Source organism: Lagopus leucura, unplaced genomic scaffold (assembly GCF_019238085.1).
Source record: "Lagopus leucura isolate 7727_CA_CO unplaced genomic scaffold, USGS_WTPT01 Super-Scaffold_100049, whole genome shotgun sequence".
NCBI classification, from domain to species: domain Eukaryota; kingdom Metazoa; phylum Chordata; class Aves; order Galliformes; family Phasianidae; genus Lagopus; species Lagopus leucura.
In genome coordinates, this window is record NW_024962295.1 from 187,073 (window position 1) to 209,895 (window position 22,823).

Below are 22,823 nucleotides of genomic sequence, written 5' to 3' on the forward strand. Positions count from 1 at the left end.
CTCCTTAAAAAAATGGCGCCCCGGCTGAGTGCAGCAGCTCAGATAAGTGCAGCAAGACAGCTTCTTCCTGGCTCTCATATGACAGTCCCTTTAATAGATCTCAGAAAGACACAGGCTTTTTCTGATGCATCTTCTCACTATGAAATTGCTGCACAGCCTCTGACTCGCTCTTATCCAGATTCCTTCGTGCAATTCTGTTTTACAGGCTGTTCTCTATGTTGCATATGCTCTCTCAGTGCTTCCTTTCCATATGTTGTGGCTATCATCTGTGCAGGGTGGAAGTGCTTGCAGGCATCACTGCAGAGCGCGGTGCCGTGGAGCGGAGCTCTGCTCCTGTGTCCTGGGAGCTACACATCTCCTGGGGATGTGGTGTGTTGCTGTGGAGATGACACTCACCATCCACATTTCTAATGACTTGAAACAATTCACTCTGCAATTAAAACAAGATCTATCCTGTGATAACCCAGAGGAAATAGTTACTTGCTAAATGGAGGCGGGGGGGGGGGGGGGCGGGAAGTGGATTTCATTGTTGGGTGCTGCTTGGGTGGCTCCAGCTTTGTTCTGTGCTGCCCCATCCTGCTCGCTTGGTTTGCATTGCCCTGTTCTGCCTCTGCTCCCCATCTCAAACACGAGAGCAGGTTTGCATGGAGTTAAGGCTCCATTTTGCCTTGCTGCTGTCCTCCTGTGTGGAGAAAGCTTATTCAGAGTGCACCATTGGTCTGGTTTTCACTAATGTTCTCTACAAGATGCTGGCCAACACAGTGCTGATACTGTGCTACCCACCACTGCTTTTCCTCCCTAACCTATGAACCTTATCTGCAAATTCAAGCCTGAGGAAAGCTCATGTCCTGACTGCATGCTGCTTTGCTCACTGGCAGTGAAAACGGTCTGACCGGCCTTTGGGCAGGCTCACCTCACAGTCCACACTGTGGCTGCAGCCCAGATGGGCTCTCTGCATCACACTGATGCTCCATAGGTACCGGCTCTGCAGACTCACCTGTTGGCTGGGGACACACACCGCTGCAGGAGGGCTCTGTCACCCCGTGCCTCGCAGCGATTCTGTGGCTGTCGAGGGCTCACACAGCACTTGTGCGTCCCATGGTACCCAAACACCTTGCAGCTGTGTGCTGGACAATGTGATGAGCGTTTGTCATGCAGGGTTTGTTCTCATACTTTCCCCAAGGGGAGAGGCAAATGCTGTGCAGTCTTGCTTTCACTGTCAGACAGTGTATGGTTTTAGCTGTGTCTCTGTGCAGAGAGAAGAGCTCTTTTCACAGCAACGGCAACAGGCAGAGGGGGTTGCTGGGCACTCCTGTGCCGGAGAGGCGCAGCCCTTCCCATGTGCTTCCTCTACTGAGATCTTTGCAAATAATAACAATTATAATACAAAAGAAAAAGAGCAAGAACAATCCAGTGATCTTTGCTCTCAAATCCCTGCGATGCACAGCAAGGCTGTGTGGCCACTGTTGCTTTCGCGGTGTCGGGGAGGGCCCTGGGGTTCCCCCACATTGAGAGGGAGCTGAAGGAGTTTGAAACCTCCCCGTCCTTCCCCCAGCTCTTGGCCACAGCCGGTCACAGCCCCTGACCCACCGTTCTGTTTCCTGTTGCAGCTCCTGCTGTCTGCGCAGCCGCTCGGGATGCACCTTCAGCTCCCTGCTGAGCAGCACCATAAAGTGCCATCCTTTACCTTGACTGTGTGTGGTGGAGAGTCAGTCCCTTTTGCTTTGAGTGCTTGGGGAACGGCTGTCAGAGCGGCCAGCACTGCCGTGATGGAGCCTGCCTCCCTTCAAGGTGCAGCTCAGAGCAGGGCTGGGGTGGCACAGGTCCCTGTAGTCCCTGTGAAAGGAGATGGCAGGGTTAGTGTTCATGGTGGGTGCTGGAGCTTGCCAGAGCAGCCAGAAATGAGGGAGAACCTCTCTGCACTTGTGTCCCTGCACGGGAGCTGGGGTTTGTGGCCTGCCTGGGGAACCTGTGCTGGACCACAGGCATTGGTCTGCTCCTGGAATGCAGTGCACTGTGTTAGAGGAAGGAGGCCGTACACAAAGCGCTGCTTCTTCTGGTTACCACAGAGACCAGGACGGTTTCAGAGGCTGCACTGTCCTCAGCAGCAAAAAAGCGTGAATTCAGCCCTTCCTCTCCCTTCCCTTTGGCCTGCAGAGGCATTCTTTGCTTTGCAGGCACCCTTGGCAGCACTGGGGCAGGAGAGGGATGCTCACCCCATCCACCCAGGGAAGCAGGCGGGCAGCGAGGTCTTTGGGAAGAGGAGTAGGAGTGTGAAGACAGGTTTGGAAAGAGGAGGAGCGGGGGTGGGCTGCAGGAGTTTGAGAAGTGGGAGAGAGCTCAGACAGCAAAGCTTTCTTCCTGCAAAGGTGCAGATGGCAACACCAGTCTCTTTGCTCTCTGTGTGCTTTAGGCTATGAGGGACCTCATGCCTTTTTCCAGGTGCCCTCCAGGGTAGCTCAGGGCAAAACCAAAACATAATCCTGTGTTTGCCTATGTGTTGCCTTAATGCTGAACTGTCTAGCCAACAAGAATAATACATCTTAATAACTGCAGGAACACCTGGGAGACAGAGCAGGAGGCTGAGCAGGCACAGCTCACAGGGATTGTGTATTTGTTATGGAAATGCTTCTTGCTGTGCTTTTAGAGACATGCAGGTGTCGTTAAAAAAGAGAGGTGTTTTGATGACTGGCTTTGAGGGCACTTCAGACATGGCTCTGCATTGAAAACTTTGTCCTAATTTCTGGTCTGAGATTTTTCTCTTTGGTAAGAACTAAAAAGAAATGCTGCTGTTGTTGCTAGGACTTGCTGGAGACATTTTGTTTTCTATGTTCTGCTCACTTAAGAGTTTTGCCAACATTTCTCCTATTTAACCTCTAGTTTTTAATACTTAAGAGATACTGAGAGATTGGGCAAACCCAACCAGTGGGTCAAGGAGTTCAGAGTTGGATTAGAGCTCTGTTTTTGCAGCCAGTTGTTCACAGCAATTTTGGACGTAATGCTCGTAAAATTTGACGTAATTGGACGTAAAATTTGGATGTAATTGCTCTAAAACTTTGCCTCTGAAGATGTCTAGGCCTTATCTCTGTCTTTGCTCTCTGCAAGAATCCCTTTCTTGAGATTAGTTCTAGAAGCAGGTTTAGTCATAGTTAAAATGCAGCTGGCAAGTGCAGCATTGTCCTGATGCTCACTGTGTCCCTGGCTTCCCAAATCTTCATAGACCCACAGAATGGCCTGGGTTGCAAAGGAGCACAGTGCTCATCCAGTTCCAACCCCCTGCTGTGTGCAGGTCACCAACCAGCAGCCCAGGCTGCCCAGAGCCACATCCAGCCTGGCCTTGAATGCCTGCAGGGATGGGGCATCCACAGCCTCCTTGGGCAACCTGTGCCAGTGCCTCACCACCCTCTGGCTGAAAAACTTCCTCCTAATATCCAACCTAAACCTCCCTGTCTCAGTTTAAGACCATTCCCCCTTGTCCTATCACTTCCCACCCTCATAATCAGCCGTTCCCCCTCCTGTTTATGCGCTCCCTTCAAGTATTGGAAGGAATCATCCGAGCTTTTTTTTGCCATGGCAGTGCCTTGCTAGCTGGTTTCACTTGAATATAGCTCTGAGCCTTTGAATCTGGAAGGGACAGGATGCCAGCATCTAGATTTAGGCTTGTTTATCTTGCCATCTCACAGGAGAGTTCTGCCTGCATGCTGCAAAGTGCTGCACAGTCTGGGGGTTTGAGCTCAGTAGGAGAGGGAATGCAAAAATGAATGTGGGAGAACTCTGTGTTTAAAGATTCCCTCTGCTTTGGAGCCAAGCACACTGAATGAAGAGAGACAGCTCTTCCATTTGGCTTCACTGAGCCTTGGGAGCTGTCATTGCTGACACTGGCTGGAACGTGTGTGCATATCTGTTTCTGTTTGTACTGCAGAAGTCATTCTGCACAGAGCCTGTAGTCAGATGGGCAGAGAAAGCCATGCTGCCTTTCTCTGGACAGCAATCATGGGTTTTTCTCTCCCTGAGACTTTGCTTTTCCTCCTGTGAAGAGCAGCACTTCAGCAGTTGGAAATCCCAGACCACGACAGCGTCTGTGTTTTGTTTCAGGCATCAGAGGGAGTTCCTGTGAAGTATTTTGATAACTTGGAGGAACTGATAGAATTTTACAAGAAAGAGAACATGGGGCTGGTGTGGCACCTCAAATACCCCGTGCCACGAGAGGAGGAGGAGGCTGCCGATGAACCAGAGGAGGATGCTGGTAAGAAGCCCACCCTGTCGCTGGCTGAGGCCAAGCCTGACACTTGCTCTAGTCTAGCTTTGTATGGAGGCAGATGTACGATGAAGAGTTGTGATGGGCATCATCCCAACTATGGTATATGAATGTCACTTGGATCGCTCCTGGGATTTTTCCTAGGTCATCCATCTCCCAGGGGAAGGTCATGCCCACAGAGCCATCCTTCCTGTCCTGGTGTCTGTCTGGAAATGATGTGCCACTCAACAAAACCTGTCTGACGGACGCAGTGCCTGTGATGGGCAGTCTGCACTAAAGCAGATTGGTGTGCCTGCATACGTTTGTACAAACCAATGGCTCTATGGAGCTGGAAAATTTTGCCTTGAATATCTAATGAAGATACAGAACAAAATTTTGCAAAGCTGCTCAGGAAAGATGTTCCTGTTTTTTTTTTGGTTTTTTTTTTGGCCAGCTGCACTAAATCTGCTCTCAGAGCGGGGGAGGGAACTGCAGCAAAAATAATACAGAGAAGCGAGCAGCAGGGAATGAAGTCCTAGCCAAGGCTATGAGCATTTAGATGAAGAGGTATTGGCATTTGGGCTGGGCTGCTTATGGGCAGATTTTAGTTTTATAGACCCTTTGGTGCCATCCTTCTGGAACCACGCAGGGCTCCCAGGTGTCAGTCGGTCTCACACACACACAGTTGCAGAGATGCCTCTGTCTGCAGATGGCTGAGCCATGCTGCTGCTCATTGCTGTGGTGGCTTTGTGGGTCACAGCTCTGCGCAGGAGCAGTGGGTCAGCACCAACCAGCAATGGGACAATCCCACCACTGGGAAACAGCCAAACTAAAGCTCACAACTCAACCAGCTACACATGACAGGCATAACAAAGCGTGGAGCAGTAGGCATGAAAAGAAAGTCAACCATGGTTTGGATAGATGGAGAGGAACCCACTCCGCTCCCAGGAGATGGAGGAGTAGTGTGCTGAGCAGGAAGGATGACAGCAATGTGGGAGGGCAGGAAAACATTTTGCAGGTTCCACTCAATGACTGCAGGGCAAAGGAGAGTACTTGGCCCCTTTGTATTGGATTATGTTTTCTCCATTTGTCTTTGCCTGCTTTAGCTGTCCATTTCTTTCCATTAGCAGCTTCTGGTGCTCACTCCATTGTGCCCCTTCATCCATTCTGCCCCAGCAGCACACCTCCACGATAATGGTAATGGATGGGTATAGCTGTGTTTTTTAAGCATTTTGTTCAAAATAACTAATGAGCCTTTGTGGCTGCTCTGCAGCTGGGACAATCACAGAGAGGCTGGGACATCGGATGAGGTTATGCTGCGAGGCACAGCATGTGCTGGCTGTGCGTGAGCTCCAAGCCTGGTGGCTCAGCGGTGTTGGCCTCACACCACTGACACCCCTGATACTGGGCCAGTATTGAGCCCTGAGCTTCCTGGCTGTGAAACTGAAGGCCTTTCAGAAAGGATGGTTTCTACAGTGACTGCCACTGCGGTGCAGACTACGCGCTCCTGGTGGGAAGGGGGGACAAGATTAGGGACAAGGTAACATTGCTGTGCTGGGGTAACTGTGCCTGTCCCTTCCTCCTGGCAGACCAGGTACCCACGCCTCCCATCCTGCCCCCACGCAACATCCTCATGGCATTGCCAGGCAGCGATACGAAGGACGGGTCTTCTCTCCCTGAAAACTCCAGGGTGGCAGATGTCAACAAGCTGTCCCTTTCTGAGACACTACTCCAGCGACTGCAGTACCAGGACACAAGCAGGTGAGGCTGGCCAGCCACAGGGCAGCAGAACCGGCCCTCCATCCAGCTCTGAGCTCTGCCTCTCTCTGGGGCAGCTGGGGACCTATTTGACTTAGCCAGACTACTCTTTGTTTATACTACCAAATGGAGGACAGGACCAAATGGTCTAGAGAAAGTACTTTTCTGAAGTATTAAAATCAACAGTAGACTTTGGTTTTGAATGTAAATACAGTAGTATCATAGAGAACTTATCTTAGAGAACTTAGTGTCATAGCTATGTGTCTAAGCTACAGATTTTATCAGAAACCACCAGCCAGTCTCCAGAAAGAGTAAGCTGGTGTGTGGATTTCCAGGTACTCAGTGCTGATTTATTCCAGCTACAGGTCTGACTCACGTTGTCCCATGAGCTGTGCCAAACCTGAGCATCCACAGAAGCCTTAGAGGAAGCTGTGTGACGTTTGATGGTCAGATGTGCAAAAGTTTTAAAAAATAAATAAATAAGAAGGCATGTCTGTGGGCAGGGCAGTGGGAGGCTGAGCGAGCAGTTGCAGTGCGTGGCAGCACCGGTCCTGGTGTGATTGCCCAGCAGCAGCTGGCTGATGGAGAAACCCAGTTTTGGTCAGCTGCCTGCATCATTTCATCTGCTGGGATTTTCTGCTTTTGTCAGGGCACGGGACAGCATGTACAGACTGCTTGGACTTACTTGGACTTGCAGGAAGGAGGGGAGCATCCTGCTCAGCTCTGCAGTCTCAGCACCCCTTAAGATTGTTTTGGACTGTTTGGAGTAAAACCTTCCAAGCGGGACGTGATGAGGTGAAAGAGGGTCTTCATCTCCCCAGAGTGGCCACTTGTTGTTAGCTGTCTCACAGCAGCCTGGCTTCAAAGCCAGGCATCACAAGAGCACTCCTGGTGCAGGAGCTCGGTATCGGGCAAGAGAGAACCTAGGGTGGTGAAGGACAGAGAGGAGAAGGTGGCAGCACTTTGTGATGGTGGGAGACCCTGTGATAGTCCAATTTAGAGCATTGTGTGTTTACACTGAGGTCCAATGCAAACTGCCTCCATCTGTCTGTGCTGGCAGCAGAGGTTTATTAAAAAAGAAGCAATAAATCTGCCCAATATTTGAGAGCAGAGAGCTGGCTTTTGACACGTGTGTCTCTTTCGCAGTGTCTCTGATGAGCACCTTAAACTCATCCAGGATTACCTGCGAGTTCACATCATCAGTGACTTAGAGATGGTGCAGACTGGTTCAAGCAATCTTCCCCAGCTGAAGAAGCTGCTGGCACTTCTTTGCAAAGGACTCTTCAGGTAAATTACAGGCTGATTTTCAGAGATGACAGCATAATGCTGTAACAGTGTAGTCTAATGGAAGTGCCACATACATGCATTCAAAACCTGCATTTCTGGTACGGTGAATCTGCTTATCCTCAAAAACATTGTACGTGCATCTCATGACCTGTAATTCTGGTCCAAAGATGTGAGATTTATTTAAAAGATGCACCTGTGAGAGTGAAGCTTACCTGTGGGAGGTTGCAGTTGATGGAGGTGGGGTTTTTTTTATTTTGTTTAGAAAGAAAATAAAGCAAAAAAAAAAAAAAAAGCACTAGAACCGATTAACTACATAATTTGGTAATGCATAAATGACACCCACAGAATTGTCAAGCAGAAATTGTTTCTGGAAATAAACACATACTGGTGTTTAGCTGTGCCTGAAGTGCTGATTTCCCTTCCCACGAAAGCACTGCGAACCAAGAGCAATCCCACTGATGTCAGTGAGGTCCAGCTCACATGTAAAGAGAAACAAGCCCAGATTACAAACTTACCTTTCCTATTTATAGCCCTTCCAGGCCCCACATAGGAAAACTCCGGTAGGGAACCAAAACCTTGAGGAGCTCCCTGTGTTTTCTCTTGTGGAAAGATGTGATTTCCCCTCTGTGGTGCCTGTAAGCAGACAAGGTTAGCACTCACTGTTGCAAAGACCTTAAAGAAAGCAGAGGGCCGACTTCCACATTTGTGTCTGTTGCTTACAATATCTTCCTACCCCAGCCCTGTGCTCACAGAGCTCACCAAAGGTAAGACAGAGCTAAAATGAGGGATGAACACTGCTGATTGCTTAGCATTAACCTGTGCGTGGAAGGCAGAGGGTGAGCGATGTTCTCAGCTGCTTGGCACCACAATCACTGCCCCGAGGCTGTGGCACAGGGCACGTTTTACCAGGCAGAGGGTGAGGTGTGTGCAGCCCTGCTGCTGCCAGAAGCCAGCCGCCCACAGGGCTGAGGGTCGGTCATGCAGAGAGCTGCACTTCTTCTGCACCCTGCGTGAGGCTTCTGCTTCTCCACACCCACAGAGGGGGAGACCCAGGTGGCCAGCTAAGAATACATCTGTGCGATGGAAACCAGAATCTAATGAAATCACAAGTGAGAGTTTTGTGTTACCAAAATACCTCCAGTGCTGCTGTTCTGCTGATGGCTGGCTTTTTCCATTCCCGACTTCTTATTCTTTTTGACCTCATCTGGGTTTCGTAACCCTGTTCCTCATAAATGTGTATGGGATGGCAAGAAAGAAAGAGAAGCAGCTGATCTGCAGTCCTCTCAATAGCCAGGACAGCTTTTCCATTTCCTGAAGATAGATCAGAAGATCCTGTAGGATTCTTGGTGACTGGGCTTTGGGAAGCACCATCCTCGAACAGACCTGGGGCAGTTCTGCAGGAAGAGCTCAGAGGCACAGCACTTTACAGACACAGCAAAGGGCAGGCAGTATTTTCCCCCCACTTCTGACTTATTTCTGTTCGACACAGCTGCTTTCTTTTCCATGAGGGTCTGCCAAGTACAGCAGTCTCAGAGATCTCCCTGAGGAACCCCTCCTCTGCTCTTCCAGTTGTGACTCCATCCTAACCAAACTGCTTGGTTGGCTTGAGTTGTCCAGTTGCTGTGCTTGGGGGTCTTACTGTGTTCTGCAGAATCTCTGAGGTTGGCTGGGGTTTTATGTTCCTTCCCTCATCAGACTTATGAACTTCCATTCCATCGGTGCCATTACATGAATTTAGTTTTTGTTTATCTCTGCTTTCTCCAGGGATTCCAGCTGGAGGTATCAATTCCTATACTGCTGGGCTACGTCCTCTTTTCCCTTTATAATGTTCAATTTCATTATTTTCACAATATCTGGGGCTAGGTTGAAAAAAAAACCAAAACAGTTGTCATAACTCGAGCCCTTTCTCTGAAGCTGCTTTCCATTTCCTGGTGCTGCTGAGCCAGGCTGATTTGTTGTAAATCTTTTTTCTTTTGGCAATGCTGTATTCTGGTCTCTTGCAGCTCCCCAGAGCCCAGCGCATAAAACACAACCAGGTTATGTCAGACCAGGGATCTGTTTGTCCTTCCTCGCTGGGTATTGTCCACATGGAGCATTGCAGGCAGCTTTTCAAGCACTCTTGGTACCGGCAGTGGTGCAGTCGTTGTGTGGACACAAAGGCTTCTGGCACCTCAATAAAGATGACGACGTGTATTTCCTTTACACTATCAAGAGTAGAAAACAAAAGTGCCATTCAAACCACGTTGTGGTTTTAAGTTTGAACGCCTGCAGAGGCTCTTCCCCCAGCCCGACACCCATGCAATGCCCTGTGCTGTACAGTAAACAGAGGGCAATTTTCCCATGAGAAATCTCTGCCGAACAGGTTTGAGTGAAGTGACTGCTGCTCTGTTTTTGAGAGATGGGCCCTATGTCCTGGCCTCTGGGTCTCAATATGTATCCTGTCTTTCTTTTCAAACTGAACTTAACCTAACTCTCCAGCAACAGCCTGCTGCTCCTAAGCCTGACTCAGTGGCCACAGAAACCAAAGACTGGCTGCTCCAAAGCTGAATATTGGTGTTGCAGGACTAGTTTCAGCAGATTCACATTCCTAAATGTGTCTTCTTTCTGCTCTGTGGCAAAGTCTTCCTCGCTGAAACTTCAGAGTTGAGTACTTAGTAGGCAATTAATCATATCTAATCTGCAGGCAGGCAGACGTACTTTCACTTTGGAGCACTTTCCCCAACAAACACTGAGTAAAATCCGGTCTATGCAGACTTGGGAAAGTGAGGGAAATCATTAATATCCACAGTTGACTGTGCTTGGTGAAGGCATCGCAGCACTGCTCCCACCATCTCCTTCCTTTTGACCTGCACTCCCTGTGTGCTCTTTCCATGATAAGCCTTGCCGTGATCGGACCACAGCTGCTGTGCCAAGTTCACACAGCAGCACTTTGACAAATGAGCATCCTGTGGGATACAGCTGGGAAATGCTGAAGGAATCTCGCTGTAACCCACAGGTTCCCATGCCTGGCCTCCCTGTGTCACATGAGCTGAAAAACCTGAAAAAATTAGTTTCCTCTTTGCCAAAGTCCTCTGCAAGGACCCTGCTTCCATCCTCAGCAGAGGAACAGTGAGCGCATGCTATGGCAAGGCAGAGTTGGATGCCCGACTCCAATTGGCCTTCATGGGCAGTATCATGGGACAGCTGAGAAAGGCTCTCATCTCCCATCCCACCAGTGGAGCGGGCAGTGAGCTGGGGGGGCAGGAGCCTGAGAGCAGCCCTAGTGTGAGCGTGTGCCTGTGCAGCTCTGTGCAAAGAGGCCGGCGCTAACTGAGCCAAGACCTGACTGCAACCTGTGGCCTCTGCCACCTCTCTGTTCCCAGTGAAGCCTCCCGGACCCTCCCATCTCTGGAGTCCATCCAGAAGGTGTTTGAGCAGCAGCTGCACCCTGGCATCCATCAGCGCTCGCAGGTAAGCTGGCTGGAAGGTGGGAGATGAGAACAGAGGCGTACAGGCGGTTGGCCCCTGGGGGAAGGGAGGGCTCTGATGTCCCAGCAATGCTTTGGTAGGTTGCAGGTGGTGAGTTACGACCTGTGCTCTCTTTAGCCTCACGTTGGTTGCAATGCAGAGGGCACACAGTGAGTTGCACCCCACAGTTTCACTTATCCCATAGTCTCCTCTGCCTGCTTCCCTTCCTGCCCCAGAGGAAAATGCAGCAAACTGCCACAGGGCTTCTGTCCCCTTATCCTCCCTCGGTCTGCAGGCTATGACTGCACCTTTGTCTTTCCACACACTTCAGGATGTTTGACTGCCAAAGCCCACCTAAGTCCTCTGACTTTGCTCTCCTCACCAGTAGCTCAGAAATACAGAAGTCCAGGACTGAGCCCTGCACCTGGTCATGCAAACCTGTCTCCCAGGTGACTCCCTTGCATGTCTGTACCTGTAGCCTAGGCAAGGTTTGCAAATTTGCCCTTTGTACGTTCAGCCAAACGCCGTGCCTTCGTGCTGCTCATTGCAGATAAGAGACTTCCAGGCAATGCTCTGTGGGTTTGGTAATTATACATCCCTCTCTTTTTGTTTCTGTGTTGTGGTTATCAGATGCTTGGCGAAGCCAGTCCAGTCAATATTGTACTGAAACTCAATCAGCTGGTCTCATTGCTGTCTTCCATTGAGGAGAAGGTAGAGTTTTATTTATCTTACACTGTTTTCATGTCATCTGTTGCCTCTATTTACACATCTCATGTGTCTCTGGCTCATCATAAGTGCAATCCTCTGCCACAGTAAGATTCCTCTGCTCCAACTTCCTTACCCTGGGGTAGTGCACAACTCAGTACACACGGGTTCTTTTCCAGGTGAAAACACTGTTGATCGAAGGTCCTGATTCAACACACCGCCGTTCCCTCATCCCTCCTGTAACTTTTGAGGTAAACATTCTTCTTTAACAATGCTGACCAAAATGTAGAGGGACAGCCGTGAGGATTTATGTCAGTCTCTCAGTTCCGAGGCTGTGCTGCCTCAGAGATAACACAGCTGTTCCTATTTGCACCATGCAAATGCTTAAGAGGTAACTGGTGGGATTGGCATAATGATGTATGTGTCTATGAATCCAGGCAAATATTGTATTTTGTAATACATGCGACTGGGGTGCATGAGATTGCTTGTGACAAATATCTCTGTTTTCTGATAGGTGAAAGCCGATTCTCTGGGAATTTTCTCAAAAATACATCTCAAGGTTGACGTGGAAATGGGAAAACTGATTATCAAGAGAGCTAAGGATGGCCCAGAAGACAAATTTTATACTCATAAGAAAAGTAAGACACTTAAGGTCACAAATGTGGGACCAGATGCTTGGTCCCATGGATGACGGAGGATGGGCAGGAAGATAGGAATGTCTGCCTGGCCCTGGGTGCTGTGTGAGCTCCAGGCAGACCTGGCTGCCTATCCCCAGAGCAGCCTGCAGACAGCAGGAACTCAATACTGGTGTAACCAGCTTTCGCAGACTGTTTTAAAGGGCAATCTGCCTGGCCTCCTGATCTAAAAGAAGAGCAGGTTTTGAGAGAAGATTGATTACCCTTAGAGCTGGTTGCAGAACAATTCTCTACTAAAAGCAGTATTGCTGGAAAGAAACATGCTGTATGTTGACTCCTGTGACAATTTTTGATGGTAAAAAGCCAGATACTCAGTTTCAGTACCACAGTATCTTCCCTTGATTTTCGTTTTCATATGTGAATCAATATCTTTACCAATGAGCAATGCTAGTTTGGGCTGTGAAGGCCCAAGTCAAACAACTTTCCTTTGCCTCTGATGTTTCTAGACAGACAGCTCTTTGAAGATTCCTATCGATTTTTTTTGTCATATCCCACTCTTCCCTGAACAGCACTGCCAAAGCCAGTAGGATTTATCAAAGAGAAAACGATGCCCTTGGGCTCTCCCCTCTGTAGAAAATCTCTCTGTTGCTGGCAGTGACTGACAAGATTTGCTTTCATGTACAGTTTTCTCCATCTCGTGTTCATAATTATCTAGTTGCTATTTTAGATGGGGATTATTCACCTTTACCATCAAATGGGATTCTATCTCCTCATTGCCAGATGGGGAAAGAATGTAAGGAGGCAGAGAGGTTGTCTGGAGGAAGCCAAGGCTTCACATCAGCCCTACAGGGCTCAGTATGGACAAAAGCTCCAGGCAGGAGGAATCTGGGGCCTCTGCTTCAAGGGCAGGGTCCATTCCTGTAGGGAACAGGATTTAGCAACATTAAAGTGGTATTAGGCAGGTCAAAGTCAGCCCCAGACATAAAAGACCGTGTAAATCCCGAGTCTGGGTCTGAGTCTTAGTTTTGGTGGGATTCTAGCTTCAGAGATCACAGCTCATGCCACCCAGTCTCTGTTTAGTCTTGCAGCTTATCAAGTCTCAGAAGGTCCCTAACAAACTGGTCATCGTGCTGGAAACAGAAAAAGAAAAAACACAGCGGAAGGAATATGTTTTTTCTGATTCCAAGGTAAATACACAGTGTTTCCTTCTTGCCAGCCTGGATCGGATCTGTGGGGGGTACAAAAAAGTTACAAAGGGCATTCTTTATCAGTAAAAGAAACTGTTGAAGGATGTAGTTGGCTTGGCAAAAATGAAATTTCTTTGTTCTGGACACATACAGAACATGGAAAAATGAACACTGTACAGGGAGATAGTGGAGAGGGCAGGCATGCCTTGGTGATGTCACTTAGGCAGGAGCAGAACAGACAGTCAGCAAGAAGTGAGAGAGGCAAAGAAGAGTCTGACCTTTTGCAGCTGCAGAAAGGTTTCTAAAACCAAACAAGAGGGAAGCCTAGGCTTCCTCCTGGCTGGCTCAGCACTCATTAAAGTAATGGACAAGCTAAGAGCCCAAGAAAGTACCACAGGAAGGAGAGCCTCTTTGAAGGTTTCAGGATGGTGGGGAGGTCATCTGCCCTCCAGGTGTGCTGGAGTTTCCTGGCCCAGCTGGTTTTTCAGGAGGTTGTATTCTTGGAGTTACACATCCCATTAATTGTCTCTGCTCCTCCCTGTCCAGAAGAGAGAAGGGTTCTGCCAGCTTCTGCAGCAGATGAAGAATAAACACTCTGAGCAACCAGAGCCTGATATGATCACTGTCTTCATTGGGACCTGGAATATGGGTATGGGCTCCCTTCTGACATGGGCATTCCTTCAGACTTCCACCGCAGTGTGCTGTGCTCTCCTGCCACGACAGGTCCACACACTGTGTTCAGTAGCAGATCCGTATGCCAGGGTCTTCCAGTGAGACAGGAAGAGAGGAAGCTTATCTCTAGGCTTATTCTTGTGTGTGGTTTGATACTTTCCATGTCACACAACCATATAGTTGGCCCTGATGGGTGCTGAAGGATTCCTCCAGTATAGGAAATCATGGCTTGCACAAAGCTGGTGCAGCAGTCCACACCATTATCTGTCCCATCAAAAGGCCAGGAGCACATCCAATAACTGAATGCCACCTGACCAGGGGCTGCTTGTGTAAAGCCTTGAAAGCAAGAAGAGTGTCTGTGATATTCAGAAGACAGGAGCAGGGTGTAGTTGAGGACAGTGGAATTTTGAGTTAATTTTCCCACCTGTGGAGAAGAATCCTTTTCAATGCTGTGAGCTCAGCTGTTTGAGCTCATTCATAGTTGATAAGTAAAGTGAAGGCAGGCCAGGAGAGCAGCCCCCAGCCCTTATGCTCAGCTAACCTTGGCCTTGGTAAGCTAATAAAACAAGGAAGATGGCCAGAGCTTCTCCTTATCACAGCTTCAGGCGGGTTTGACATCTCCATCACCTTAGAATATTCTGCCCTGGCTGACAGGAAACTGGTCCTGGACAAAGTGAATGGGAAGCTTATAGTTTCTATCCCCTTGTGTGTATTAATGAGTTTTCTGTGTCCTGGGTTTGGCTGAACATGCACTGACTTACTCTGGTGTTTGATCTGTTAATAAAAGGCGCTGCTCCTCCCCCAAAGAAGATCACCTCGTGGTTTCTCTCCAAGGGGCAGGGGAAGACACGAGATGACACCGCTGACTACATTCCTCATGACATCTACGTCATTGGCACTCAGGAGGATCCCCAAGGAGAGAAGGAATGGCTGGAGACCCTGAGACAATCCCTGCAGGAAATCACCAGCATCAGCTTCAAAGTGGTGAGGAGTTATTCTAGTCATTGCACATAGCTCAGGCATACGAGGAGAGCACATGTTGTGCCAATAAAAGAGGCAGAAGAATAAATAGCATTTTGCCTACGCTTCCTCCCCTTCCCTCCCCTTATTGTCATCACATTTGGCTAGGGGAGAGCAAACCAAATCTGCCTGTGGACTCCACAGCATCCTCTCCTGGAGCTGGCTGAAGGACGTGTTGCTCCAGAGAGTGCCCCTCTGACCAAAGCACCCTGCCCTGCAGCTGCCCTGCCTCCAGCCTGCCAGCAAGGAGCAGCTGCTGAGCACTGGAGTCAAATGATGATGGTGTTTTGACTTTCATAAGGAAGGAGTCTGAAACTTTTGAGCCAGCTGTAGCCTAGATCTCGCCCTTGGCTGTTGCATTTCCAAACAGTAACAGCACATGGGCACTGTCATTAAAAAACAAAAAAACAAAAAAACCACAAACCTTGAGCCTTATTGAGACCAGGCTTGGACATTTCTTAGTTCAGAAATGCTAAGAAACACATCTAAACATACGGCCAGGAGAGCGGGACTTTTATTAATCACTGTCATGGTGATTGGGAAACTGTATTTTCTACAAGCAAAGCAATTCAAAGACTAACTAGAAAATAGCAGTAGAAAATAGCTAGGCCCTTCCTCCCACCTTTGATTAAATAACTGAGTGACAGATTCCAAGCACAGGAAGAAAATCTTTGCAGGAAAGTGCTAGAGAAGTCAAGAAAGCTGCAATTACAGCACAGCTTGCAGGTCTGTGCAGAAATGTAAGCCCTGACCTTCCCATCCCTGCAGATAGCAATCCATACCCTGTGGAATATCAGGATTGTCGTACTGGCCAAGCCAGAACATGAGAACCGGATCAGCCACATCTGCACAGACAACGTGAAGACAGGCATTGCCAACACGCTGGGTAAGGAGCAGATGCAGCTAACCCAGAGGGCTGACACATGCTCAGTCCATGCCGGTCCCATCCTTGAGACAGAACACTGACTGTATCTTACTTTGTAAGAGAAGAAATCTGTGTGTGTGCATACCCTAGCTTCTACGTTCCCAGCAAATGCCTTTGGCCATGCTATTGCTCTTTTTTGGGTTTCACAAGGAAATGGCATTTCTTTCACTTCAACTGATGTTCTTTCATATCCTCCAAAAGATTTGTTACCACGCTGTATGCAGCATCTACTAATTCTTTCTGTGCTGATTAAGTCAACTGATTTCTCCATCCTTCACTCAAGATGCACTCGGTGTTTCTTTATCTTTGCTAGACTCAGTCCGGAGGTGGACTGATTTCTTGACATTTTTGGCTTATCTTTTTTCCAGGTAATAAAGGAGCTGTGGGGGTGTCGTTCATGTTTAATGGAACCTCCTTTGGGTTTGTTAACAGCCATTTGACTTCAGGAAGTGAAAAGAAACACAGGTAAAATATGTCCTCTCCCAAGAGGATGTTGAGAAAAAAGAGTTCCCCAGTGCCTGGAATAGCTGCTAAAATCAAGTTACGTGTTTGTTGCCGAAAGCTGAAGGCAACAGTGTAATGGTGGGTTTGTAGGGCATGTAGCTCAAAAAAGCACAATCCTGGGAGGCAGCAAAATTGGCTTTGGAACAGCTTTTGACCCTTTTGATTCAGCTTCCCCCAGGGCAGAGCAGTCAGGATGTGCCCCTTGCCCTCCTGTCCCCCAGCTCTCCCGTCCCCAAGGTGCAGAGTAAGGGAGGGATGGCAAGTGCTGCGCTTCAGAGCTGCTCTTCTCTGGGTGTTGAGCCAGATCAGTTTCTGCCTGGCAAAGCAGCGTTCTCTGCCAGCCCAGGCATTTAGAAATTGCATGGCAATTTAGGATGTCAGGCAGATGTTTCTTGTCTTGACAGACGCAACCAGAACTACACGAGCATCCTGCGCTTCCTGACGCTGGGAGATAAGAAACTGAGTCCGTTTAACATCACTCATCGTTTTACTCATCTCTTCTGGCTGGGAGACCTGAACTACCGTGTGGAGCAGCCCCCAACGGTTAGGGACCGCACGGAGCCCTGCGGAGACAAAACATGATGTTGCTATAGAAGCACTCTCTTTCTCTAATCTAGAGCAATGTGACATACAAAGTGGCAGAAAGAGGGGAGGCAGAAGGGATTCCCTAGGTACAGCGTGACACCAGCTGAGGAAGAGTAAGGAAATCCCCTTTGGCCTCTCCGAGGATGAATGGATCCTGGGTGTACCCAGGAATGCCACCTGACACTGCTTCTCCAGTTTTGCTTCCACAAACTTCCACCACTCCACTCCCCATGTGAATGAGCATCTGTCTCTGAAGGGCTAGATGCAGAGGCTGCCCTTCTGCTCTGTTGGATTAGCTTTAAGTGGCTCATAACAGGCCTCAGAAACAGGCTAGCCATACTATATGCTGGTCAGGCTTCAGTGAGCAGGAGACAACAGCGAGCTCAGTGCTGGTGTGAAGCTGTCAGTCCATGTGTTTGTGTGCATGCTCACACAGCGGATAAGTGAACATTTTAATGCCAGTTTTGACAGAGAAATGCTCAGCCACATAGCAAAGGTTGGGGCCTTCCAGTAAATGGAAAGTGGGGAAGTGATGAGCTGTATGGCTCTGTGGAACTGCTCAGGAGTATTTGCTGGCTTACCCGTGAGGGAGCATTTCAAAGAAGGTCTTACATCATCTGCAGCTCTGCTGTTTCCCTGTTGGCAGGAAGCAGAGAATATTATCCAGAAGATCAGGCAGCAGCAATATCCGGAGCTGCTGGCTTTCGACCAGCTTCTCATAGAGAGAAAGGACCACAAGGTGTTCCTGCAGTTTGGTAAGGCTCTATTTCAGCAGCAGGTTCCTCTCCCATTCCCAGCACCTTCCTCAGCTGGATCAAGTGTGGGGCATACAGAGCGGTGCCTGCCCTGCCCTGTGGGGCTTCTCAGCAGGCTGGGCTGTAACGCAGCTGTCTCTCTATTTTAGAGGAAGAAGAGATTACTTTCGCTCCCACCTACCGTTTTGAAAGAGGGACCCGAGAGAAGTATGCTTACACCAAGCAGAAAGCAACAGGGGTAGGTGAAATCCGATTTCCCTTCTGAGGTATATAGCAGAGCTGAGAAAGTAACCCCTCCTGAACAAAGTGACCCAAACCAATCTCTCCATTTTCCGCACTTTTTGAAAGGACAATGCAGACAAAAAGATTTGACACAAATCTTTCGCGTTTGGGCGAGTGAATTTCTTTTCTTTTGTGAAAATGTCCTTTCACTTCTTCTTGACATCAGTTCTCCCTTGGTTTGTTTGCAGATGAAGTACAATTTGCCATCCTGGTGTGATCGAGTGCTCTGGAAATCATACCCCATGGTGCACGTTGTGTGTCAGTCCTATGGTGGGTAGATAACAGCTTGGAGATAGCAAAGCAATCAGTCTGAAACGGAAATGATTCAGAGCAGAGTCTGTAGGAATCTCCCAGCGCTGCCAGGCACTCAGCATAGAGGAACCTGGTGTTAAACCAGGCAGACCAGAGCCAAATCTCTTTGCCATACAAAGTTAAGAATTAATTTTGCTATACATTTATATGCAGAATGCCATCACACAGCTGTAGTTGTCTGGCTTTAGGGTCCCTTCACACCAGCTATTTCTTGGCAACAACTGCATTATCCCTGTGTGCTTACCACCAGGAGTTCCTTATTCGGTGGTGCCAGCAGGACAGACCCTTTGCCCAGCCTGCAGAGCTGGAACTTCTGTCAGTTCACAGTCCTGAAGGACTGCATGGTACCAAGTGCTTGCCTGTTCCCTTTCTTGCAGAGAGCTTCAGAAAAGTCTGCTGTAGGGAAGAGGGAAACGTGCAAGCCCTGTTTAATTAAGACCTAGATACTAGTTCCTGAAATTTCATTGACTATGTGTAGTTCTAAATATGTGGGTATGAAGCTGTTGATTTCCTACGTATGGGGTTGGAATGAGGGCTGTAGGTATCTCCTAAGGGGTGAGCTGGGCTGATCAGATCACACAGCCTCTGCTGATGCAATGTGCTGTTAAGTAAGTACCTCTATAAGGATGGCATCTGGCTGGTCCCATTCTGCTCAATGAGCTGGACTTGCTGGAGCTGGGAATGTGCTTAGACAGTGCCTCGACATTGCTCACCCCACTGCTCATCTTGGGCCATAACAGCTACGTGTTCCTGTGTGATTTCAGAGCTGTGCACCTTGCAGATTTAACCAAGAGCGCTACAGGTGCTTTCTGTTTTGGGGAAACCTGTATTGGCAGGTTTGCAAAACCTGCTTGCAAAATGATATAGTAACGTTTTGTCTATTCACTGAATCCTCATGTATTTTGACAAAAGTGTTACATTCCTATACACTAACATGAGATTATGTATAAATACCTCAGGCTAGAGGCAGGTAGCACAGCTCCACTTACGTTTTCTGGAAAATTACCAAACAGCATTGCAGTGATCCCAATGGGGAATGAGTGGGCAGTAACCATCTCCCTTTGCTGTTGGCAGGCTGCACCACCGACATCACCACCAGTGACCACAGCCCTGTCTTCGCCACCTTTGAAGTGGGAGTGACCTCACAGTTTGTTTCAAAGAACGGTTAGTCAGACCGAGGGCACACGCGCTGTGCTGCCCTGCATGCGTGTCTCTGTGGATATAAACCACAACATGTTGTGTATGTTGAAAGAAAAAGCTGATTCCTCAAGAGTGCACTCAAAAATGCCCTCTCTCTGTCTCCTGTTACACATGTACTTATTTCTCTTCTCTTTCCTAGACTCCAAGTACATGAACACCCAAGGGGAGATAGAGTTCCTTCACTGCTTCGCTACGCTGAAGACCAAGTCTCAGACCAAGTTCTACATTGAATTTCACTCCAGCTGCTTAGAAAGTAAGGGTTTGCCCATCCTTATTCCCTCTGTCAAGGTCTGCAGCTTGCTTGGATTGATTTCCCGTCTTGTACAAACAGCTGTGTAAGTCAAGGCAAAAAAAAAAAAGCATGTGCTAGAGATGTGTTGTATTCTGCAAGTTATCCTATACTATCCATCATACTAACACCAATAATCCATGCTTAAGACCTTTTGCCATTTCTTCCATCTTGCCTGGCAACCTGATCATCTCTTCCTTGAAGAGAAACATGTTTTCCTTGCTTCTGCACACAGAAAAGCTCTACTTGGCAAATGATTGCTCGATCTCTTAGCCATGCCTGCTCCAAGTGATCAGCTGCTTTCAAAATAAAGCATCTGCTTTGAGCTAATAAAAATAATACGATTCTCGTGGTCTGTAAAGAGTAAATCAGGAGATTAAAGAGAAAGGAAGAAAGGGTGTGATGGTTCTGGGACTGGGACTGTGTGCCTACCAGGGCTACGTGTTTTGTCCTCTGTCCCCGTGCTGCAGGGCCGAGCCTCAGCTGTTTATGCAACACAAGCCTGTCTGCCCTTACGGTGGTTTTTTCAGTGATTCCCATCACAGGACTGCTCTTCTAAGTGGGACAGCGTGCCTTCGGTGTATGCTTCATCACGTTGTCGCGTGTCAGAGAGCTGTGTCAAAGACAGTTCCATAAAAGATTATTTTTTTGGCTGTATCAAAATTTGCATACATTTCTATGGAAACAGTGTATTGCAAATCTTAAATTAGAATTTCAAAAGTGTGCTATCTTGAGTGGCGTAGGAAGAGCTGTCATGTTCTTATCCTACAGCCCATGGCTGCACTGAGCTTTTCAGTGCCAAGTTTAACTGTAAAATAGAACTATGCAACGATGCCCCACTAAGACCACTTGTAAATTTACGATGTAAACATTCACCCAAAGTTCAAACATGGAGCTTCTGAACACTTTTAAAACCTGTGCCCAAGTGGGAAAATAATGGCTAGCATTTTGGAGATCCAGCATCTGAAAAGGGTTTGAATCCAAGTTCTTGCTGACTGTCATCTGGTGAACTCTTTTCTCATCCCTTTGCAGGCTTTGTAAAGAGCCAGGAAGGAGAAAATGAGGATGGAAGTGAAGGGGAGCTTGTGGTCAAGTTTGTGGATGCTCTTCCAAAGGTAAAGTGGGAGCATCCACATGGAAGAGAAGCTTTCTGCTTTGCTAAGCAACATTACATCCCAGAATTGCAGGGAACCTCAAGAGACCATCAAGTCCAAACCCCAATCTTTCTCTTATGTAAACATTTTCAGAAATATTGCTGTCATGTTTTCACCCAAAAGAGTCTGTAAGAATGCAGAATGGACTTAAGACAAGCAGCTTGTAAGAGAGAAAGAACTTTCCTGCCAGTATGCTTCTATCTGTACCAAGGATGGTACAGATGGCATGATTAAGTCACTCAGGAGCATGACATTTTTCCTCACCTTTTTAGTGAGACAAAAAGCCCTGTCAGATAAAGTTTTTTCTTGGTGTTTCTGTGAAAATTTACCAAACTATTTTTTGCCTGTGTTAAAAATACCACCAGTGACCAAAGGGAGCGTTCTGTCCATTCCCTGAGATGGGAGCTGTTCTCCTTTTCCTGGCGTGGCAAGAGCTAGTAGAACTGCCAGAGCTGCTGTATGTGGCATAAATATGCACGTCAGTACCTTTCTGAATAGCCCAAAAGAACTGCTGACTCTACAATAAGTGATGGTAACAGACAGATTTTTGGGAACAGGCTATAATCAGACAGCAGATCACTTCCTCCCAGAGCAATTTTCACCCCTGCACTGTAGGAGAAAAACGCAGCTGAGCCCAACAGGAGTGTTTTGCCTGTAGAATCCTGGCTGCCACGCTGGGTAGGAGCAGGTGGGACTCTAGAGGTGTAACATCCTACCACAGACCTCCAGACATCAGTGAAGAGGCTGAGCCTGGGCATTACATGGTGCCCTCACAGCTCTGTCCAGCTGAACTTCGCTCTCCTGGAACTGAGAACTTTGTTCACGTAGATCGCCTTTGTAGTGACCTACATTAACTTGTCTTTGCAGCTGACTCCAATTATTTCAGACCCAGAATACCTTCTGGATCAACACATCCTGATCAGCATTAAGTCATCAGACAGTGATGAATCTTATGGTAAGTGCTTAGCTCTAAAGTTCTGGATGAGTCAAAGTTGACTTAGATTCTCCTAAATCGCTGAAAGAGTGGGAGAGAACAGAACTAACTCCTATAGACTGAACATCTATGATGCTCTGACTTCTGATTTAGAACTCAATACATACAAAAATACATTGTGGGCAGTATTTTATGAAGTAATGATGATTTGAGGTCTGTGAACGAAAGTTGTCAATCTGTGTAAGCTTTACCAGCCCTAAAATACCAGTGGCTTAAAAAGAAAGCACACTCTGGGAATTAAGGCAGGAGTCACTCTGTATAAACGGGTTTAATCGGAACACGTAAATCCTATTTCACTTGCACTTACTTGATACATTTCTCCTGGCTACAGAAAAGTCCTCATCAGTGCTGCTTGCTTCCAAATTCTATGAGCCAGTGGCTGCACACCTTGCCCAGAGAAGGCTCTGGGCTGAAATCTCATTAACTGACACACCAGTACCAGGCTTGTGTTTTCCTTACCAGTAATGGAAGCTCAGAACCCTGTAGTCACCTGCTGATGTCTGGAATGCCCAAATCCTTCACACGTGTGTGAAATACCCCCGATTTCCCAAGAGGTATTACAGTCCTTACAGTGATCCAGAACAGGTCCCTCCCAGTAATCTCAGCCCTGTCCGCACAGATGTAGATGACTGACAAGACAAAGGGATTTCAGTGCTTTTTTCCTCAGTCTTGGGCTTATTCCTTGTTATCCTCTAGGGGAAGGCTGCATTGCCCTGCGAATAGAAGCAACAGAATCCTTAGTTCCTATCCATACTGTGCTGACACACCATGGTGAGAAAACAGGGGTCTTCCAAGGTGAAATCAAGTTACAAACATCACAAGGAAAACAAAGAGAGAAACTGTATGGTAAGGAACTAGATCATCTCTATAATGTT

The 22,823-nt window shown here is 48.0% G+C and overlaps 1 protein-coding gene across 3 annotated transcripts in view; it reads left to right on the forward strand.

The window, feature by feature from the left end:
• INPP5D (inositol polyphosphate-5-phosphatase D) overlaps positions 1-22,823 on the forward strand; it is a 44,681-nt gene that overhangs the window by 15,870 nt on the left and 5,988 nt on the right. For all 3 annotated transcript variants that reach the window (XM_042885365.1, XM_042885366.1, XM_042885367.1), the window contains exons 3-23: positions 4,096-4,246; positions 5,827-5,998; positions 7,142-7,282; positions 10,645-10,732; positions 11,360-11,440; positions 11,614-11,685; positions 11,949-12,072; positions 13,150-13,256; positions 13,803-13,905; positions 14,716-14,912; positions 15,717-15,834; positions 16,242-16,338; positions 16,782-16,920; positions 17,609-17,717; positions 17,867-17,955; positions 18,188-18,269; positions 19,386-19,475; positions 19,651-19,764; positions 20,833-20,915; positions 21,822-21,909; positions 22,645-22,794. In XM_042885365.1, the coding sequence (XP_042741299.1) occupies positions 4,096-4,246; positions 5,827-5,998; positions 7,142-7,282; positions 10,645-10,732; positions 11,360-11,440; positions 11,614-11,685; positions 11,949-12,072; positions 13,150-13,256; positions 13,803-13,905; positions 14,716-14,912; positions 15,717-15,834; positions 16,242-16,338; positions 16,782-16,920; positions 17,609-17,717; positions 17,867-17,955; positions 18,188-18,269; positions 19,386-19,475; positions 19,651-19,764; positions 20,833-20,915; positions 21,822-21,909; positions 22,645-22,794 (2,395 nt within the window). The remainder of the gene's footprint in view (positions 1-4,095; positions 4,247-5,826; positions 5,999-7,141; positions 7,283-10,644; positions 10,733-11,359; positions 11,441-11,613; positions 11,686-11,948; positions 12,073-13,149; positions 13,257-13,802; positions 13,906-14,715; positions 14,913-15,716; positions 15,835-16,241; positions 16,339-16,781; positions 16,921-17,608; positions 17,718-17,866; positions 17,956-18,187; positions 18,270-19,385; positions 19,476-19,650; positions 19,765-20,832; positions 20,916-21,821; positions 21,910-22,644; positions 22,795-22,823) is intronic.